This window comes from Vidua macroura, chromosome Z, assembly GCF_024509145.1.
Source record: "Vidua macroura isolate BioBank_ID:100142 chromosome Z, ASM2450914v1, whole genome shotgun sequence".
Classification (NCBI taxonomy): domain Eukaryota; kingdom Metazoa; phylum Chordata; class Aves; order Passeriformes; family Viduidae; genus Vidua; species Vidua macroura.
The window spans coordinates 18,139,623-18,157,403 of NC_071611.1; the positions used below are offsets into that span (position 1 = coordinate 18,139,623).

A 17,781-nucleotide genomic window follows, 5' to 3' on the forward strand; every position below is an offset into this window, starting at 1 on the left:
CTATAAGAGCCAAGAATTTTGTGGTCAAAACCAGTGATAAAACAGGTGGCAGGTGAACCTTTGGCCTTCATTAGGTCTTTAGGTCTTGCTGAAAAACTTTTTTTTTTTTTTTGAGGAGAAATAGAGCCATCTTCTCAATTAGACTTAGTGCATGCTAAATCCCCATTTCACTTCAGTACTGACACTATTAAAATCAGTTCAAATCAGGGTTTTAAGCTAGGACACAACATTAATAACAATAGGCTACTATGTTTTCCTTTTTCTCAAAATATGGAAAATAAATTAATTCTCAGTGTACCTGTTCAGAGGAACAAACCAAAACTTTTCATTTTGTCTGTCTGCTAGTTAAGTAGAACTATTCATTACTCAGGTTTAAGTTTTCTCAAAAACTGAGCATGCATGCATATGCGTGTGCATGTGTGTGCATGTGTGTGTGTGTTCCACAAGATGGGAATGGTAATTGAGCGCCATGAATAAATTTTAAAACAAAATAATAACTGCTCAGGGTGACTTATAAATAAATATAAGGCAACTATTGGTGCCAAGTGTGATCATGCCATTTGATTGCAAGTTAAATCAGTCCAGATTTAAAAACATAAACTCCTTGATTTGTATGGAGCAAGACATCTGTAGGTGGTTTATTAAAACCTGCTGATGTTTCCAGAAGTAAATTTGTGCAGATATGGGCCTCTGGGTAGCTGTATGGAAAAAGCAGAAGCATACTTTTTGTCTGGTTACCTGACTTCCGGCCCTTGTACAGGTGTGCTTGAATAAATTAACATCAGTTACCTATGATGAGCCACTGCAAACATTATCAAGGGAGACGGAGATGTGAGAAAGCTGTTACCTGCCTCCTGTTATCACCTCCTTGACACAACAGTACCAAATTTTTGATCATTGTACTAGGGTTGGAATCTTCTACAAATAACTTTTTAGAGAATTATTTTCTCTAAATGCACTCAATTCTAGCTCTGATACTTTGCATCGGTCCATGATAATTATTACTCTATTCCCCAAATATTATTAGCTGTCATATACAACTTGAATTTCCTCCAATAAGAACAAGGAAATCTGGTTTTAAGACACTGGGTGTTTAAACCATTTGTCAAGAGACAAAAATTGTATCTGATACATTTTTAAAAATATAAACACATTTTACACCTGTACTATTGTTTCGGGATGTGATGCAGTTCACAAAGAGACTAGCTGCCAATACAATTGAATGAACCATTAGGTTTCCTCTTGCAGAGACACTAAGATGTGTGTCATTGCTAATGTTCACATAACTCTTCCTTACCCAAGAGAAGCTGTATCATAAAGAAACATTTTGTGCCACCCCTAACACAGATCTACTGATCTAACCACTTCCATGAGTAGTCATGTTGAACACAGGCTGCCTGTCATATTGCATACTCACCAATGTGAACAGAAGAAGCAGAATTAAAATAGATTGCGTATAAAATGTCTTCATAAGATGTTTAAATAGATTTTTAATAGGATTTTTAAATTTAAAAGAAAATAAATAAATTGAAGCACAAGTCTACTTATGTGAGCAAATATTGAAGAATCAGTTTTCGTGTAGAAGAAGTTTTTTTTCAACTATATACAGTCATTTATTTGGGATTTGAATTGGAGCTGGTAGTTGTTTTTTAAAACAATTTGCTGTCTACATTTTCTTGTTCTGCTTTGGTATACAAAATCATGTCACTTAGAGAGGGAGAATACAGTTTTTTATGCATTTCAAAAAAGTCTCATTTTTATGTGAACTTGGACATGAGCCAAGGTATTTTCAGTAACCTGAAACATTTATTTAAACAAACTCTTACACCAGGATTAACATAGGTGGGAAGCATAAGTAAAACATTGATAAGACTAGCCAAAAGCAGAACATGTATTGAGCAATATTTTTGCCTGGTATTTATTGTGACAAATAGTATAAATGTTTAATGTGTTTTGTCCACATTTCCTGCATAAATTCTGTGTGTTTTCTGTTTGGTGAATGAGATTATCTGGGAAGACAGGACGGGGAACATGAAGGCCTATCATAATATCCTAGTTGCCCCTAGGTTCCTAGAAAATACTGGAAGAACCACAGATTTTCCAGAGAGTGGGAGACAATTATTTTCCATTCATCTAAATATAAAGCTGTTCCCCATTTATGAAGATGGCCCATCTTCTCTAGAGTCTTTTGGAAGTGGGTTAAATAAAACATCTACCCACATAATTTCCTGCAAGGAAAGCCTCTAGCTGTTCTTTTATACTTTAGAGCAGAAGGCTGTAAGATTTCTGCTACAGTGAAGGAAGCTGTACTTTACAGATAGAAGATTACACCAGCACACTACATCCAAAAGTCTGGATGAAACAAGACACTGCACACTTTCAGGTGCAGAGTCTGGGGAGAAATAATGATGGGTGAGTGAAACAAATTTGTGTCAGGAATAGCTGTGTGTTTACTGCCCTTTGGATTTACAGCTTTCAGTGAAGGACAGAGACACTCAGGCAGGTAAATGCTGTCATACATACAATCATGATCCATTCATTTGTCAGCTGTGCATGTCTATTTGAAAAGAGAAACTTTCAATTCAAAAGTAAATTCAAGTAAATTTTTCATTAGATCTTATACCCTGACCAAAGATTATTAATAGCTGAGACCATTTTCTTTTCCCCATAATGACAATGCTGCTCTTTCCCCTAGATTTGAGCTGTTTCATTCATTGGAACATGAACTGAGTGACTGTGTTGGGACATATACGAATTAATGTGAGTAAGAAAATTGGTGAGGGAAGTCTTATGAATGAAAACAAACAAGCTAACAAACCCCCAAACAAACAAACAAGTACACACACACACACAGAAAACAAACAAACAAACAAACAAACAGAAACTGAAAGAGGGAAAATTTACCATGTATAGATGCCTCAAAATAGCTATAATGCTTTATTCCATGATAGTGTGCCAGTTCTATCAGTATTTCTAGATAGAGGTTGACATTTTAAAATATATTTTGAAGTAGAATTATGTAGCACGTAATCAGTATAGTAAAACAAAGATCATTTGGATTTCTATTCCATTGCTTTTTGACATAATACATCTTAGCTGCTGAGGCAGGTGAGACAGGAGAGTTTTCCACTGAAATACATCATAGTAAAAGATGTTACTCAAAATTAGTTGGCAATTTATGGGCTCTGGGGAAAAGAAACCCAAAATCCAACTTCTCTAAGTCTGGAACATTTTTTTATGATTATACAAGCTGTTAGTCATTAGCAAATATGATAGGGAGTAAAAGCAAATTTGTGAAGTAGAACCTATAGTTTCAGAAATGTGCTGTTCAGTTAGAAAATATTAATGGTAAAGCTAAAAATTCTGCTCACTACTTGTCTCAGGGTGATCCTGAGGGAAGACACACAGAGTTATGAAAGTTAGTTAAATGGTCCACAGTGACAAGGAAGAGACCACTGTGTAGGCACTGCAAGTGAAGTACAAAACACTGTGTGCAGCTTTTTACTACCCCTTAATCCTGACCAGCAGTACTGGAAGTTTGCTGTCCTTGGTCTCTTCAGGCAAGCAGTGCCACACATTGTGTACCAGTATTTGTGAGGCTATGCTGTAGTCCCTCAGTAGAAACCACTCATTCACATTCAGCACGTACACATAAAACATTCTCTAATGGTACCTTTAGAGGTACTTCAGGTGGTCTTTGGGGGCCTGAGGTAACACAGGAATATCTCAGGTAAGATACCACTTATGCTTATCACAAGTTGAAATTTTAATGGCAAACACTGGATATTTCCTGACAACAGTTTTAACCACCACTTCTAAAACAAATTTAAGGCTTTTTGTAGTGCTTTCTGCTTTCCAGCAACATCTTTTGAATGAGCAGTTTACCATGTGCTAAGAAAAATTTTTTTTAAATTATTTTGTTAATTATGAATCTATTCCACATTTAAGCTTGCCCTAAATAGCATTGCTTTAAAAGATCTGTCTAAGAAATAATTTAACATTTTTGCCATGAGGCACCTTCAAGCTTCATATAAATGGACCTGGAAGAGAAATGAAAGAGTTTTAGATTTGCCAGAAATGTATGCTCCCATAAAAGAGAAAGAATTGCAGGACTTTGTTGGCATTGTGAATAAATGTAAAATGGTTTGTTTTGTGTGGGGAAAGCAGGGGAAGAGAAGGAAAGAATAAGATTGTAATAATAAGATATTTTTTGCTGTCACTTCGGTTTTATTTTTTTTTTTTTCAGTACCAAGCTGTATGTCTGTGTCAAACTATATGAGTCTAAAACACAAGATGTAAATTATAGGGTTTATAAGTTGTTATTTCCAATGTTACTGATTTTGTTTTTAGTGCTTTATGAACTTTACTGCTTATTTTATTAACTAGGGAAAAGTGTTTCGCATTTTCTGTTCAATGCATTTTTCCCCCTTTCTTTCCCTTTTCCTCCCTCTCTCTCCTTTTCTTTGTTATGCTGGAATAAAGAAAGTAATTACAGTTCAGCCACTTACAACTGAAAATACAAATAGGACATAGTTAATTTTGCTGCCTGTAAACCTTAGGTTGCACTTCTGTGTTTTACACACAATATGCGGAAATAAAAATAGACCAAAAATATATGTGTGCCTGTGAATGCATGTACTGAAAGAAAGACATACATTATGTTATTAGATAAGGATATAAAAATACAATAGATAGAAAGAGAACTTGGATTCCCTCTCAGATGGCAAATGAGTCTTTATTTCAAGAAGAAGATGCGCACAGATATATATATACTATATATATATTATATATTATGCAAGACTGAGAACCAAGATTTCATGAGGAGGGCCCCTTATAGGAAGGATAACAGATCCTGCGCTGGATGTCTCTCAGTTCTGATAGCCAGATAGGGGAACAGCACTAATTCTGCAGCCTTTTTAGTCTGTTCTGTCACAGAAGGGGCACTGCTGGGTCAGTCAGCTCACTAGTAATTGTGTTTTACAGACTTCTAAAGCAATTGGTTCAGTCAGTCCCAATTCAATAAAAGTGTAGAGCGAGAGTGAGAGCACTTTTGTTCTATTTTTTACTTGAAATTATTTCATTCAGCAGTCTGTCTTTTTTATTACCAGGATTTGACATTAGCACTCCAAGCTATATTAGCATCCATTTCAGCAGTTCAGTAATGGTATTAAAAAAACACTTAACTTCAACAGTGAATGGTTGTATGACAGTACCATAAAAATCCACATTAAAAAAAAACTTATGTATTTGTCCCTGCAAATTATTTTTCACTCGTTTAACCACTTCAAAACTACACTCTCTTGACTGGTGTTTGCAGGAGCTCTAGCAGCAAGGAAGGCTTGTAAAGGAGCTGCAACTGCAGCAACAATGGCATAAAGAGAAAAATTAAGACATTTGAAGAAGAAGAAAAATGTGATAGGAACATACAAGCACACATACATATACAACAAAGACCTTTCATTTTGAGTGGGTGCCTGTCATTCATCAACTGAAGTAAGGTTTTTAAACTCAAATCACTCGAGCTAAAATCTTTGGCGTCTTCCATATTTCTGGGATTTAATTTTGAACCCAGCACTCTCCAAGCTTGGGACGGCAGCCTAACTATCTTGGCACTGCAGTGCATTCATAAATGACTGCATTAGGTTCTAAATTTTGATTAAACATTCTGTAATTAATCAATGGTAGACATGAAGCAGTTGGCAAGGTCCAGAGCTGCAAAATGTTTAAGACATAAAACATTACAAAGTAATTAGAATGTGCTCCTTCAAGAGAAGGATTGCCTTCAATAAAGAGGTAAATGATAGCATCATGTTTATTGTGGACGTAGGCAGCCAGCGCAATATGATAAACTGCAGGAGATACACGTATCAGTAATCATCCGCATTATTAGTGTCATTAATCATAATTCTAAAAATATGACAGCAGCAGCCAACTTTTTGACCAATTTTGCCTCTGCCTGTTGGCCGTTAAAACTTCACTAATAGACTGCAGAGCTCCTGTGCGTGGCAGTTTGCATTGAGAATGGAAGGTTAATTATATTTGAGCTGCTGATTCTTTCTCTCCTTGGAAAAGACTGAGCACTTTGACAATCCCAGGAGCTCACTGCTGTTAAACCAGTAAAAGTACTTTATTGAAATTTTCTTTGTTGGTCAGGAATGAGTAGATGTTTCAAATGAGATATAAGCACCAGGCTGGGACAGCTGCTAATGTTTCTTCCAAAATAATCCTTGGACAGCAGGCTGAACTTAGATATCTTTGAACATTCTCCTGTGGATGAGTAAAAAGTTGAGAATTTAATAAATGCTGACAATAGCATGTATGGAAGAATCTCAGAGGATTGAAATTGCTGAGAAGTTGGGGCATCAGTGAAAGGAGGTTTTAGAATAATCAGCTATCTGTTGACCTCATAGGGGTCCTTATTTAGTAATGTAAAATTACTAATAGAGAAACTCTATTGAAATGCCACATCATATTTGGTTTTATAGTTCCTCTGGTATTATATAAATAAAACCAGCATTTTTAGACAAACAAACATTAGGAATGAGAATTACTATTGCATTTTGATAAAAATAAATGGTTTACAGATTTTCTATGGCACCTGAAATTGTACAAAACTATCCCTGGACCTCAGGTTATATTATTATTTTGAACTTGAGGTTCAATCAGTAAAGAATCTGTAAATCTCCTAAGCAAACCATGAGATAATGTGTTGCTGTGCATCAACATCTGATATGAAAGATTTGGTTTGAAATCAAGGCTAGGGAAAACTAGTAATTCTACCTGAATTTTGTTATTATTTCTGCATTGACTGAAACTTGGAGTTCAGTAAAATTCATGAGTGACATGCTGAACTTTAGGGTCTGTTTGTGTAAAAACTTGCAAAATTATCACTTTTGGCTGTAGCAGTAAAATTAATGAAGGATGAAAACTTCTGATTGCAAAACTTGGATCATATAAAATTCAGATCATTTAGGTTTGAAAAGAAATGTTAATGCATGTATTCTTCATCCCTTCAGTATTTCTTAAGGGAAAATACACCTTGGGTGAAGGACTAGCAAATACTTAACGGAGTGGATATGAGGACTTAATGCATGACTGCAGTACACTGCACCAGCTAAACTTCTCTGTAGAGCTTGTGTAAATTGTAGAAAAAGCTTTGGAGTGATAAACAGCAGTGCTAAGAACCTGTTATGGCCATCAAAAGCCTTTGTCATATGTGTAATGACTTCTTATGCATTTAATATTGTGACACTGTGTTAGTCCACTTAGAAAATATTCTGTCAGATAAATCCTCTTCTAAACTTTCTCAACCAGTCCAGATATTAGACAAGATTGCTGGCTATTTTGTAATTAGTCTGTTTTGCTTCCAGGCAGCTAGCAAAGTGAGAGGTTGAAGTGCTGCACCACAGTTTTGATCATTTCTCAGAGATTTTGGCAAGTACGCCAGTCATTGTGCTTTTTGTTTGTAACATCTTTTGATCTTTAATGGACAACAATAGTAATATATTTAGAGTCCAACATAACATCAAAGCTTCTGAGCACACACAACCGTTGTGAGCACATAATTCTGTTCACACCATAAGAACCATTTCACTAAACAGCTCAACAGGTATGTACTGAATTATTGGACCTTTGAAGAGTTCCAAGCCTGACAGATTTTTTTTAATTATTTGGTAGCAAATATTGCCAGCAAATATCAGTTTCATATTTACCCTGAGTATTTGCCCTCACAGTCAACTATCCTGCCTTCCTAAATGCTATCACTGCATTAAAATTTTTTATGTATTCCATGGTGATGATAAATTGTTTTCTGACTCTAACTGTGGATTAAGTATGCAAAAGGCACATTTGCCACTGCCAACAAACCAATAATTCTCACTAACATCTTCAGAGTTACAACATTTATAAAGTTGCAAAGTGGAGTAAACAAACCATCTGTTTGGCTTTACCGTATATGTCATGCTCTCTTATTAGCATATTACAATTCATTTAGTAAACAAATTTGGTGATTTTGTTCATGTCAAAGTTAGAGGGAGCTTGAAGATGATTAACATTCCTGGGACAGGCACATTAATACATTGCTTCCTCTGCAAAGTTAAATGGCTTCTCAGGAGAATCACCCCTTGTTGACAAGATGAGACTGTCAATTTTGTTTGCCTGCCACATTAGGGGCCGTAAGGGGATGGGAAGCTCTGAGAAAGAGAAGCAGTGTAGGCAGCATAATTCACTGTGAATTGAAAAAAGAAGTCTAATTCTGATAAATGGTCGACCCCAATACATCCTACCTGTTATTACAACAGACGTGCTGTATCTGTGCAGTAAATTAGTTAAACCCCTAAAGAGTTTGATAGGAGCTTATCTTCAAGTGAATAATTTGAGTGTAGAGGGAGCTGTCTTCGTGACCAGTGTGAGTGATTTGTTTCATATTGAAAGGGATTGAAATGACTGGGCTCCACATCTTTAATTTGCAAGAACTTGCTTGTCCTTTATTTCCTGTATTTAATAAGCACCGGATTTTTTTTTTAATAGGTGCTGAACTGTATTTTACCTTTTGAATTTTTTTGCTATGGAAGGTTAATATTTTTCAAATTCTATGCAATTTCAGGCCTCAAGATTTGATGCTGTTACCTTGTTCATATAGAAATGCCACGGTTTTATCAAGTAATATAGAATTTTTGTTTTGACTCTTTATAAAGTCTAGCCACTATACCTACTTTTCCCCTTACACTCAGAGGCAAATTAAACATGATGAAATACATGGAAGCACTAATGTACAGACTTAAACTTTGTCCCTGTTCAGATAAATGTGAATTTTATAATTTAGGTCAGATCAGGATTTCAAACTGTTACTATCTTTGCTTAGATTTATGGATTTTTTTTTTTTAATAAAAAAAAAACCTGAAACAATACAAACCCTGTATCAACAACTGCTGATAGAGTGGCAAAATTAGAACAGTAAGTGAGAAGATAATTTCTTTAACAGTTTCTGTTACTAATTAAATTCTAGGAACTGTTTTATTGTTGATTCTTGTAAGCAAATGGGAGAAATTATTGCCGCTTCTTTCTTGAAGAAATATCAGAATTGAGGCCATATCTTTCTCATAAATATGTACACTGTTATATTTAGCCAGAGTCTTACTTTTTGGTTCTTTGATTTTAGCTGCATGAAACTCAGCACTTTAAGTCTACAGATATTCTGAGCAAGCATAAAATTCGGGGTTTGTTTTCCATAGTGTTCACCTATTTTGGGCCCTTCTATGAGTTTCAGGCTTAAACAAGCAGGAAAGGGACATGAAATTGAGGTAAGAACATATTACTAAATTGTGTTAGTAACTAAAATCATGTGAAAATTTAAAACAAAACCAAAAATCTTAATTCTCTTTGCCTTTGAGGTGAAGAGAAACAAAAAAAAAATTTCATTGTAGGTAAAAATGTAGGGTGAATACTGAGCTGAAGAAAAAGTCTCACAGGAGGAGTAATGAAAATTCTGTTGTTTATATTTTAAACCAGATTGATAGAGCTTAGTTGTAAACTAAGTATAGCAGGAAGATAGCTTTTATGGGACCTGTAGAACTAGAGCGGTAACTTCCATATCCAACTTTAATAAGAGGTTCATCAGTTTGTACATAAATCTCCAGCCAATTGTGTTTTGGCCTTTGATTTTCTAACAAAAACTTCTCAAACTGCTGAAGATTTTGTAGTTTCAGGTTTTGTAACCCATCAGTAGCCTCTTCTTTATAAAAAATAAATCTACTATCACTCGGAAAAAACATAATTAGACAGAAAATAATTTATGCTGTCTTTACATGCATTAAGTCTCAAAATATAATTTTATAGTGTTACTTAATGCTGGGATCACTTACTGATCTTAAAACAAAGCTGACCAAAGACTGATGGCCTCCTGCTGTCACATTCTGTTTGTGATTTCTTTGCAGTGTTAGAATGGTAGGGCTAGGTGGTATTAATTTATCAAATAATGTATTTGTCAGAAAAGTCGCGTTCAGAATATCTGACATGTAAGAAACCTGGATGGTGGCTTTCTTGGAAACATAGGAAGAACAGTTGTGATTGGATACAACTGGAAATGTGGAAAAGATAATTTCAGAATTTTAATGAACAAAATGGTTTACTTTGATGGTTGACTGAGATCTTTATCAGGGAGCTTCATCACTTATAGTCAGACAAGAAGGAGTAGCTAGGACGTTTAACTGGGACATCAGTTGTCTTGGCTTTTCTGTCCCACTGCATCAAGCAGTGGAAAGTGGGTTTCCACAGTCCCTAACTGAGTGCCCTAACAACTGTGCATCTCTTCCATTCTCACTCCCTTTTTCTCCCTCATCCCATAATATTCAAGTATAATCATACTTTTCTCTTGCTAAAATAATTAATAAAATAATACTATATGCTTAATCTTCAACAGCCCATCCTGAACTGTGAACACATTCAACCTAATTTTTCATGCAATTGGTTTTGTGCCCTCTATAATGCTCACATCTAAATAAACAGTGCTCTTTTAATCTGAATTCTCTATCTCTGCTCTGTGCATCAGAGATGAGGTTTGCCCTAGTGCAGATAGGACTGCAGCTATGGGTGCATCCAAATTTGGCCTTGAGTCATCCACAGGATTCATGCCAATTTCTATACCAGGACAAATTCTACTGTGATAAATTCCTTCTCACTCACATCAAAATGAAATTAGAAGACTGACTAAATAAAAAAAAATAGACTAAAGTGGCAATTACATTTTTCTTTCCAACAAATGGACAGTAAATTAACAAAATCAGATTCCTTGACAAGTGTAGAAAGAAACTGCTAAAGAGATCCCAGTCAGGATTTATGATCTATGTAAATAGAATGTACATTTAATTGACCATATTTCCTAGGCTTGTAATCCCCTTTTTTCTGTTGGTGCATACTGCATCTGTCACTAAGAAAATTGCAAGTAGTAGGTGGGGTGTAACCAACAATAAATTCTAGTTAAGAAAGAATACTTCCATGAACGTCGCAAGAGAAGGAAAACACTACCACCAGTGGGATCATGCCTAGAGTCAGGGAGCTTCTGTAACTGTTGTAGGATTCTGCACTGCACTTCTACTGGAACTCCTGTCTGAAAAAGCAGTAGTGAACTCAGACCTTTCACCACAACCACAGTTCTTATGTGTATCATCATGACCATTATCATCCTCATGCAGAACTGCTCCATTCTTATAGCCAAATTCACTCTAGTGAGAGCTTTGCACACACTTTTGCCTTCCATATATGTAGTTAATTAACAGTAACTTGAAAAGAAAAGAGTGGTATTTATGTCAAAAAATCTGGTATTCTGGGTCCTAGAATTTGCTCAAACTTCCTTGCCACAACAAGCTACATTTCAAAACATCTTGGAAAAATACCCTCCTCATTTTTAAGGGTATCTGACATGTAGTCAGACCTCAACAGCTGTTTGTACATTCTTTGCCCCAGATAGAATTTTCAGAACAAACCCTCTTCACCATCCCTTGTTGCCTAGGAACTGATAGATATGGTAACTGAAGTAGAGTGAGGTATGCCTTTAGTTAAACTCGTTTGATGGCACATTTCTATCTGGAAGACTTCAATCACCAGTTGTCTTTACACAACATTTCCATTGTAAGGATCAAAGGCCATTCTGGTAGTTGATGTACAAATGAGCAATCTAGGAAGTCTAGAGGCATTCAAAGGATTTAATTAGGTCAAATATTTTGTTTCATGCACATATATTTATTTCTGCCAATCATTCATGTTCTTTAAGTTCTTTTCCCTGCAGATACAGCAGCAGTTGTGGTGTTGCAAATGGCACCAGAGATGGCCTTAAATTAGCTAGCTGAGGTATGAGAAGTAATGAAGCCATGGCAAGCTGAAGCTCAGCAGGTTTTGGCAGATTTCACTTTAAGATTTTCTGTCTCTTTGATGGCAGTGTTCATGCATTGGCACAAATCAGTCTGCCCAAGCTGTGCCTCAGCTTACTCAGGGACCACTGTTTACGCATACCTGGGAACAGAGGAGGAAGATGTAAGGAGCTTTGTAAATCACATCTGGGAACAGAATAGCTGAAGCAAGAAGCTTTAGGTGTCATGGGGAGAAGTGGATGAACAAGATGACAGGTGGTTAGCACTAGCTGAGGGCTCGTAGGGGACTCCTAGGGTTTGGGAGTGACAAAGCAGAGGGAAAAGGGTTGGACTGGGATGGAAAATCTCTGTTTGGTATGCAAAATGGGGTCTGAGACTTTGGGGTTTTTAATAAGATTTCAAAACTTCAGTATCTAAATAGATGATTTTTTTTCACAACTCATACCTCCTTCTCCACTAGAATGTTTTCACATATGATATTTAGGGACAGTATTAAGCACAAGTGAAATAGATTAAGAAATGAATGTAAAAGAATCAATTCTTTTGAACTGTGGTTGCATAATGGAAATCGACTGCTATGAATGAACCTATGTTCAGAAGTTATGAACAGCAGAGCTAATGCACTTGCCATGAGTTCATCTTTATTATTGCATTACACCTGAATCAATTGATAAAGTAGCTTCTTTTTAAGGCTAGGAATGGCACTTAATTGAATAAAAGTCAATGTAATTATATTAGGAGAATCCAACAGTACTGCTGACAGCGGAAAAGGGACACTACTGAGCAGGGTGCCAGAACTGGTCCGCACATTTCTGCACATCGTTTGCCTGACAGATATTATGGGCTGGTACATGCTTTAACTAGATTACTGATTGTTACTGCTGTAAGTGAGAATTTAATAAGGGAGGCATCTCTTCTTATCAGAGCATCAGCAGAGTTTGCATCCTTACACTGGTCTTTCTCAGAATGGCCTTTGTCTATCTGGGACTTGGTGCCTCCTCTTTAACATGGCAGTTTATTCTTATCTCTTCATTTAGTGAATGCTGAAGTTTTTTTCACTGTATGCCTGACTGTTGTTTTTCTCAGCAGAAAACCAAGGAAATAGTAGACACAAATGCCTGGAAGCAAGAGTTACGGTTATCCTAACTAGCTTGTATGCTGAAACAAATTCCCATAACACGGGAGTAAAAAGGGGAGAGAAGGGGAGAAATTATAAGTACACACATGAGTACTTTATAAATAGTTTGCAGTTAGCCTTATGATGATGAGCACAAATGTGCTTTACGGTCATTTAATAACTCTGGTCAGTGTGGACAGGCCTTCACAGTAAGCATTTCCTGTACTGCACTTAGTAACTTTACATGGAGCTATATTCCATCTGAAACCAGGAAGGCAAGGGACCATCAGGACTACTGTTTATCATTCATGTATGTGCACTGCATGCATCTGTTCAGAATTCATTTGTGGATAATAATGGGTGTGGTGTGAATATGCTTTGATTAATCTGCTTCATGTTTTCTGTATTGTGTAATTGAGTCAGTATGCATCAGGACAGTAGTATAAGTGATATTACAGCTGGCAAAAAACAGGCTAACCATCAAGACTTTCTTTTAAAGTCTGTGTTTTATTGGTTTCAGATTTTTTTTTAAAACAAAAGCCAGATATGTCTGGATTGGAATGTGAATTTGTTCTCTCTCTCTCTCTCTCTCTCTCTCTCTCTCTCTCTCCTTCCTCCCCCTCCCTCTTTCTTTCTCTTTTCTCATCTCCTCTCTCTCTCTCTTTTGTGATCTCAATTTAGCAAAAGATTAGAAAGCTGATCTTATCACAAGGTAAGCTCAGCCTTCCTAAGTGCAGTGTGGGGATATGCATAATTCCACTTCTATGCCTCAAAAAAGCAATGGTGCTATATTTGCTTGTGTGAAAAGAGTATTTCCCAAGTGGGACAAAAGCAAGAAATACTCTCCACTTTTTCCGCCCTTGCCCATACCTCTCAACTGTTTCTCATTAGGAGAGAAATCCTCTGTTCTAGACCACCCCCTTACTGGAATAATTGCATCCCAAGCACACACAATTCAATTGCACTGCATTTCAGTATCAGTTTTATGTCAGAGAACAGAGAACACCTGCTCTTGCAGGTGAATGGGACAGATTAGGTCTATTGCTGTTTGTTTATTCCCTTAAGTTATGTGCAACAGATAAATTAATCACAAAGTAAGTGTTAGAAAATTACAGAGATTTACTCCACATCAATTTAATCTTCCTACTTTTGCATTTGTTTTATTTATTTGTATTGTATTGTTGTACCATGTTTTGTACTTCAGTTGGTTGAGAGGTATGTTTCAAAGGGTTTCTTAAAATAAAAGCTTCCAATAAGGAAACATTACTAATAGCTATTGTTCCTCTTCTCCCTTTTTGTTAATGTAGGACCTGAATGTCTGTAAAATATTTGATCATTGTTATGTTTTCCCTTGCCAATTTTGTACCTAGTGCTTTTTGCAAATTAAGCTATTCCTATGTTAAAATTCTCTCTTTCTCTCTCTCTCTTCCCACCCTACTCCTGCTCCCCACTCCCCCTCTTCTTTTCCCTCCTACATTTGGGCTCTGATCTGCAATTTATAATGGGCAGACAGACTGGTGAGTCTGCATGTTGTAAATTGCGGGTTTGGGTCCTTAGCTTGCAAAGAATGTTATGCAGTAGAACTTCGCTAATTCTTTTTTTGCTGACTCGAAATTCAAGTTACCCTCCAAAGAAACTGAATAAATATTTGTCATTTCCTCAGCAATGCTGCACATTCTGAAAACTGAACCCTAAAGTTTTCTATTGCTGAAAACTTTACACTAATTTCTTATACTTAAGCACTTCAGTAAAATGAGCATGTTCTGTGGTCAGAGGTCTTTGATGTCCATCATGTTTGTTGGTTGCATCATTAATTCAGAAAATGCAGTTTTTCAAAGAGGGTTTCCTGACACTACTGCAAATCAGTGAGGTTCTACTGCAGTAGATGAATAAAGCCAGTGCCAAAAGTGGAGAGTAGAATGCAGTTTCAAATAATAGGCTATTTTACATGTTTACTAACCCAAAGGCTTACATTGTTTGCAAATGTAGACCTTTATTTCTTGAGAGCAAAGGCCCAGATCCTGTAAAACACTCGAGAGTCTTTTAATTTGCAGCTCTTGGGATCTGGTTTAAAATCCACCTCCATCAGGGACAGTTTTCCATTGTCTTGAATATCTGCAGTAACTTCAGCAAATACCTAAACCAAACCATGCTTAAGTTTTTTGATTGATCTGGGGCAAAATTCTCACTGACATTAATAGGGTTTTTTTACTGGATGTTATACTGCTTGTGTTAATCATCACTGCATGTAGACAGTACAGGGAAAATGACAGGGAGGAGTGGCACTGACAGTTTAGAAGTATGAAACCACTAACTTTGGCTAAGATTTTCAGAAACTTACATGTAGATTTGAAAGACTTGTTCTCTTAAACTCTTCAAGTCTTCTCCATCTTGGTTTGGCCTGATTCTGAATCCCTTTATACGAGAATTAAATTACCAGAATCAGGACCTCTGACAGTGCCTTATTCGGTTATCTTTATTTTACTCTTCTCCTATATTTCACTTACTGAGTTATGTGAGTACACATATATATGTATGTATGAATAAATATCTAAAGACATGGATCCAGAGTAAGACATAGCTAGACACACATTAATATATTCCATATATTAATATTTTTTGTCTATTGAAGAGAAAGAAAGTCAGCAGGGATTCAGGAATCAAGAAGAGCATTTTGTATTTTCTGCTAGTACAATTTATTATTTTTTAAATTTCAAATAAAAGGGCTGTAGCTGCTGTTGGAGACTAATGTTGAGGAGCAGCAGCTAACAAGAAAAAAAATAAGGGGGGGAATTTGCTTGTTTTTTTAGTTTTTATGTTGCAATTTGTCCACTTACAGAAAGACCAAAATTTCCAAGCAACATGGATAGAGGATATTTTTATGAGAAATTATCAATAAGTCATAATTTGGATTTGGTGCTTGTTGACTGTATGTTTAATAAAAAATACTGTACATTTTTCCTTTTCTCCCTCCCCTCTTCCTTTCCCAGACACAGTGCTAACATAAACCTGCACCGTAAACTGTTGACCAAAGAACTGGATGACATGGGCTTGGACACTTCACAGCCTTCTCTTAGTAAGGACCTCCGCGATGAATTTTTGGTGAAGATATATGGCGCTCAGCATCAGATGGGGCTTGACATAAGGGAAGACACCTCCTCGCCTGCTGGCACTGAGGATTCCCATATGAATGGGTACGGCAGGGGCATGGCAGAAGACTATATGGTGCTAGACCTGAGCACCACCTCCAGCATCCAGTCCAGCAGCAGTATCCATTCCTCAAGAGAATCTGATGCAGGAAGTGATGAGGGTATTCTCCTGGACGACGTCGATGGGGCAAGTGACAGCGGGGAATCTGCCCACAAAGCAGATGTCCCTGCCTTAGCTGTAGGTATGGGCACCGATGTCCCAGGATCCCTCATGTTCAACAGTGTTTCGGTGAGCAACGGTGGGATAATGTGTAACATTTGCCACAAGATGTACAGCAACAAGGGAACCCTCAGAGTGCACTACAAAACAGTGCACTTACGAGAAATGCACAAGTGCAAAGTCCCTGGGTGCAACATGATGTTCTCCTCTGTCCGTAGCCGAAACCGGCACAGCCAGAACCCCAATCTGCATAAAAACATTCCTTTTACTTCAGTAGATTAGGTCAAGGATGGACAAAGCTTAATGCCAGCTCTCAGAGAGGGCCCACTACATCTGAACTGCCATATACAGTCTCCCTTTATATATATATATATGTATATATATATATGTATATATATATACACACACGTAAATATACATATATATATATAATTTTTTCTTTTCTTTTTTAGCAAAAGAAAGAAACACCAGGTGCTTTTTCCCCTTTCTTGGTTGTTGGGTTTTTTGTTTTTTTGGTTTTTTTTTCTTTTAAATAGAAACAAAAACGTTGGATCTTTAATTTGGGGGAAGAGATCCTTCATAAAAAATAAACAAAAACAAACAAAAAAAAAACCAAACATAAAAACTGCAGTTGTCCCTAGTTTTGTTAGAATGTTCTTAGTCATCTCCAAAGAGACAGTTGGTTCTTCCCATAAATTTTGCCTGAAAAAAAAAAACAAAAAATAACAAAAAAAAAAAAACCAAACCCAAAACAAAACAAAACAAAAAAAGAACAAAAAAAGAAAAAACACACAAAAATTCCCCCAAAAACACAAAAAAAAATTGCAAATAAACAAAAAGAGGAAGAAAAAATAATCTACTTAGTTGTCTTTGTGTCTTCTAAGCATTGGGGATAACGTTCTACTAAGCATGGCTGTTACACTTGTATATATATGTTGAGCCTTGACAGGCCTATGATGTAAAACAATTGTATTGATGGTGGTTTAACTCTAATTTTTTTGCTTAATTTTTACAGTTACATTCAGCTGTTAGATAAGCAGGAAAAATAGTTTGCTGCCTAGTTTTACTCATTTATGTTAGCTTTAATGCACATTTTTAAAAGAACCACGGTCTTGTTTTAACTACCTGCTAGATATAAGTAATACAGAGGTGCTGGCATGCTTTACAGTACCTGATTTGATACAGTTTTTTTGTCTTGTAATATTACATAAATCCAGTCATGCACTTTTTCGTACACTACAAGGGGATGTGTAATAATATCCATGCTTTTTTTTTTTTCTTAAACTATTGCCATATTTTCAGTAAGTGTCTTTAAAAAAATACACTTAGATAAAAGTGATCTGGTCAGTATGAGGGCATGAATGCCAAACAAAGAGTATTAGTGTTTAGTGTTAATACAAAAGTGCCAACTTTGCACACATTTTGAAA

General features: G+C 36.3%; 1 protein-coding gene across 1 annotated transcript in view; it reads left to right on the forward strand.

Moving 5' to 3' along the window:
• BNC2 (basonuclin 2) overlaps positions 1–16,823 on the forward strand; it is a 226,538-nt gene extending 209,715 nt beyond the window's left edge. Inside the window, exon 5 of the mRNA XM_054003520.1 lies at positions 15,975–16,823. Within this exon, the coding sequence (XP_053859495.1) occupies positions 15,975–16,635 (661 nt within the window). The 3' untranslated portion in view covers positions 16,636–16,823. The remainder of the gene's footprint in view (positions 1–15,974) is intronic.
• The last annotated feature ends 958 nt before the right edge of the window (positions 16,824–17,781 follow it).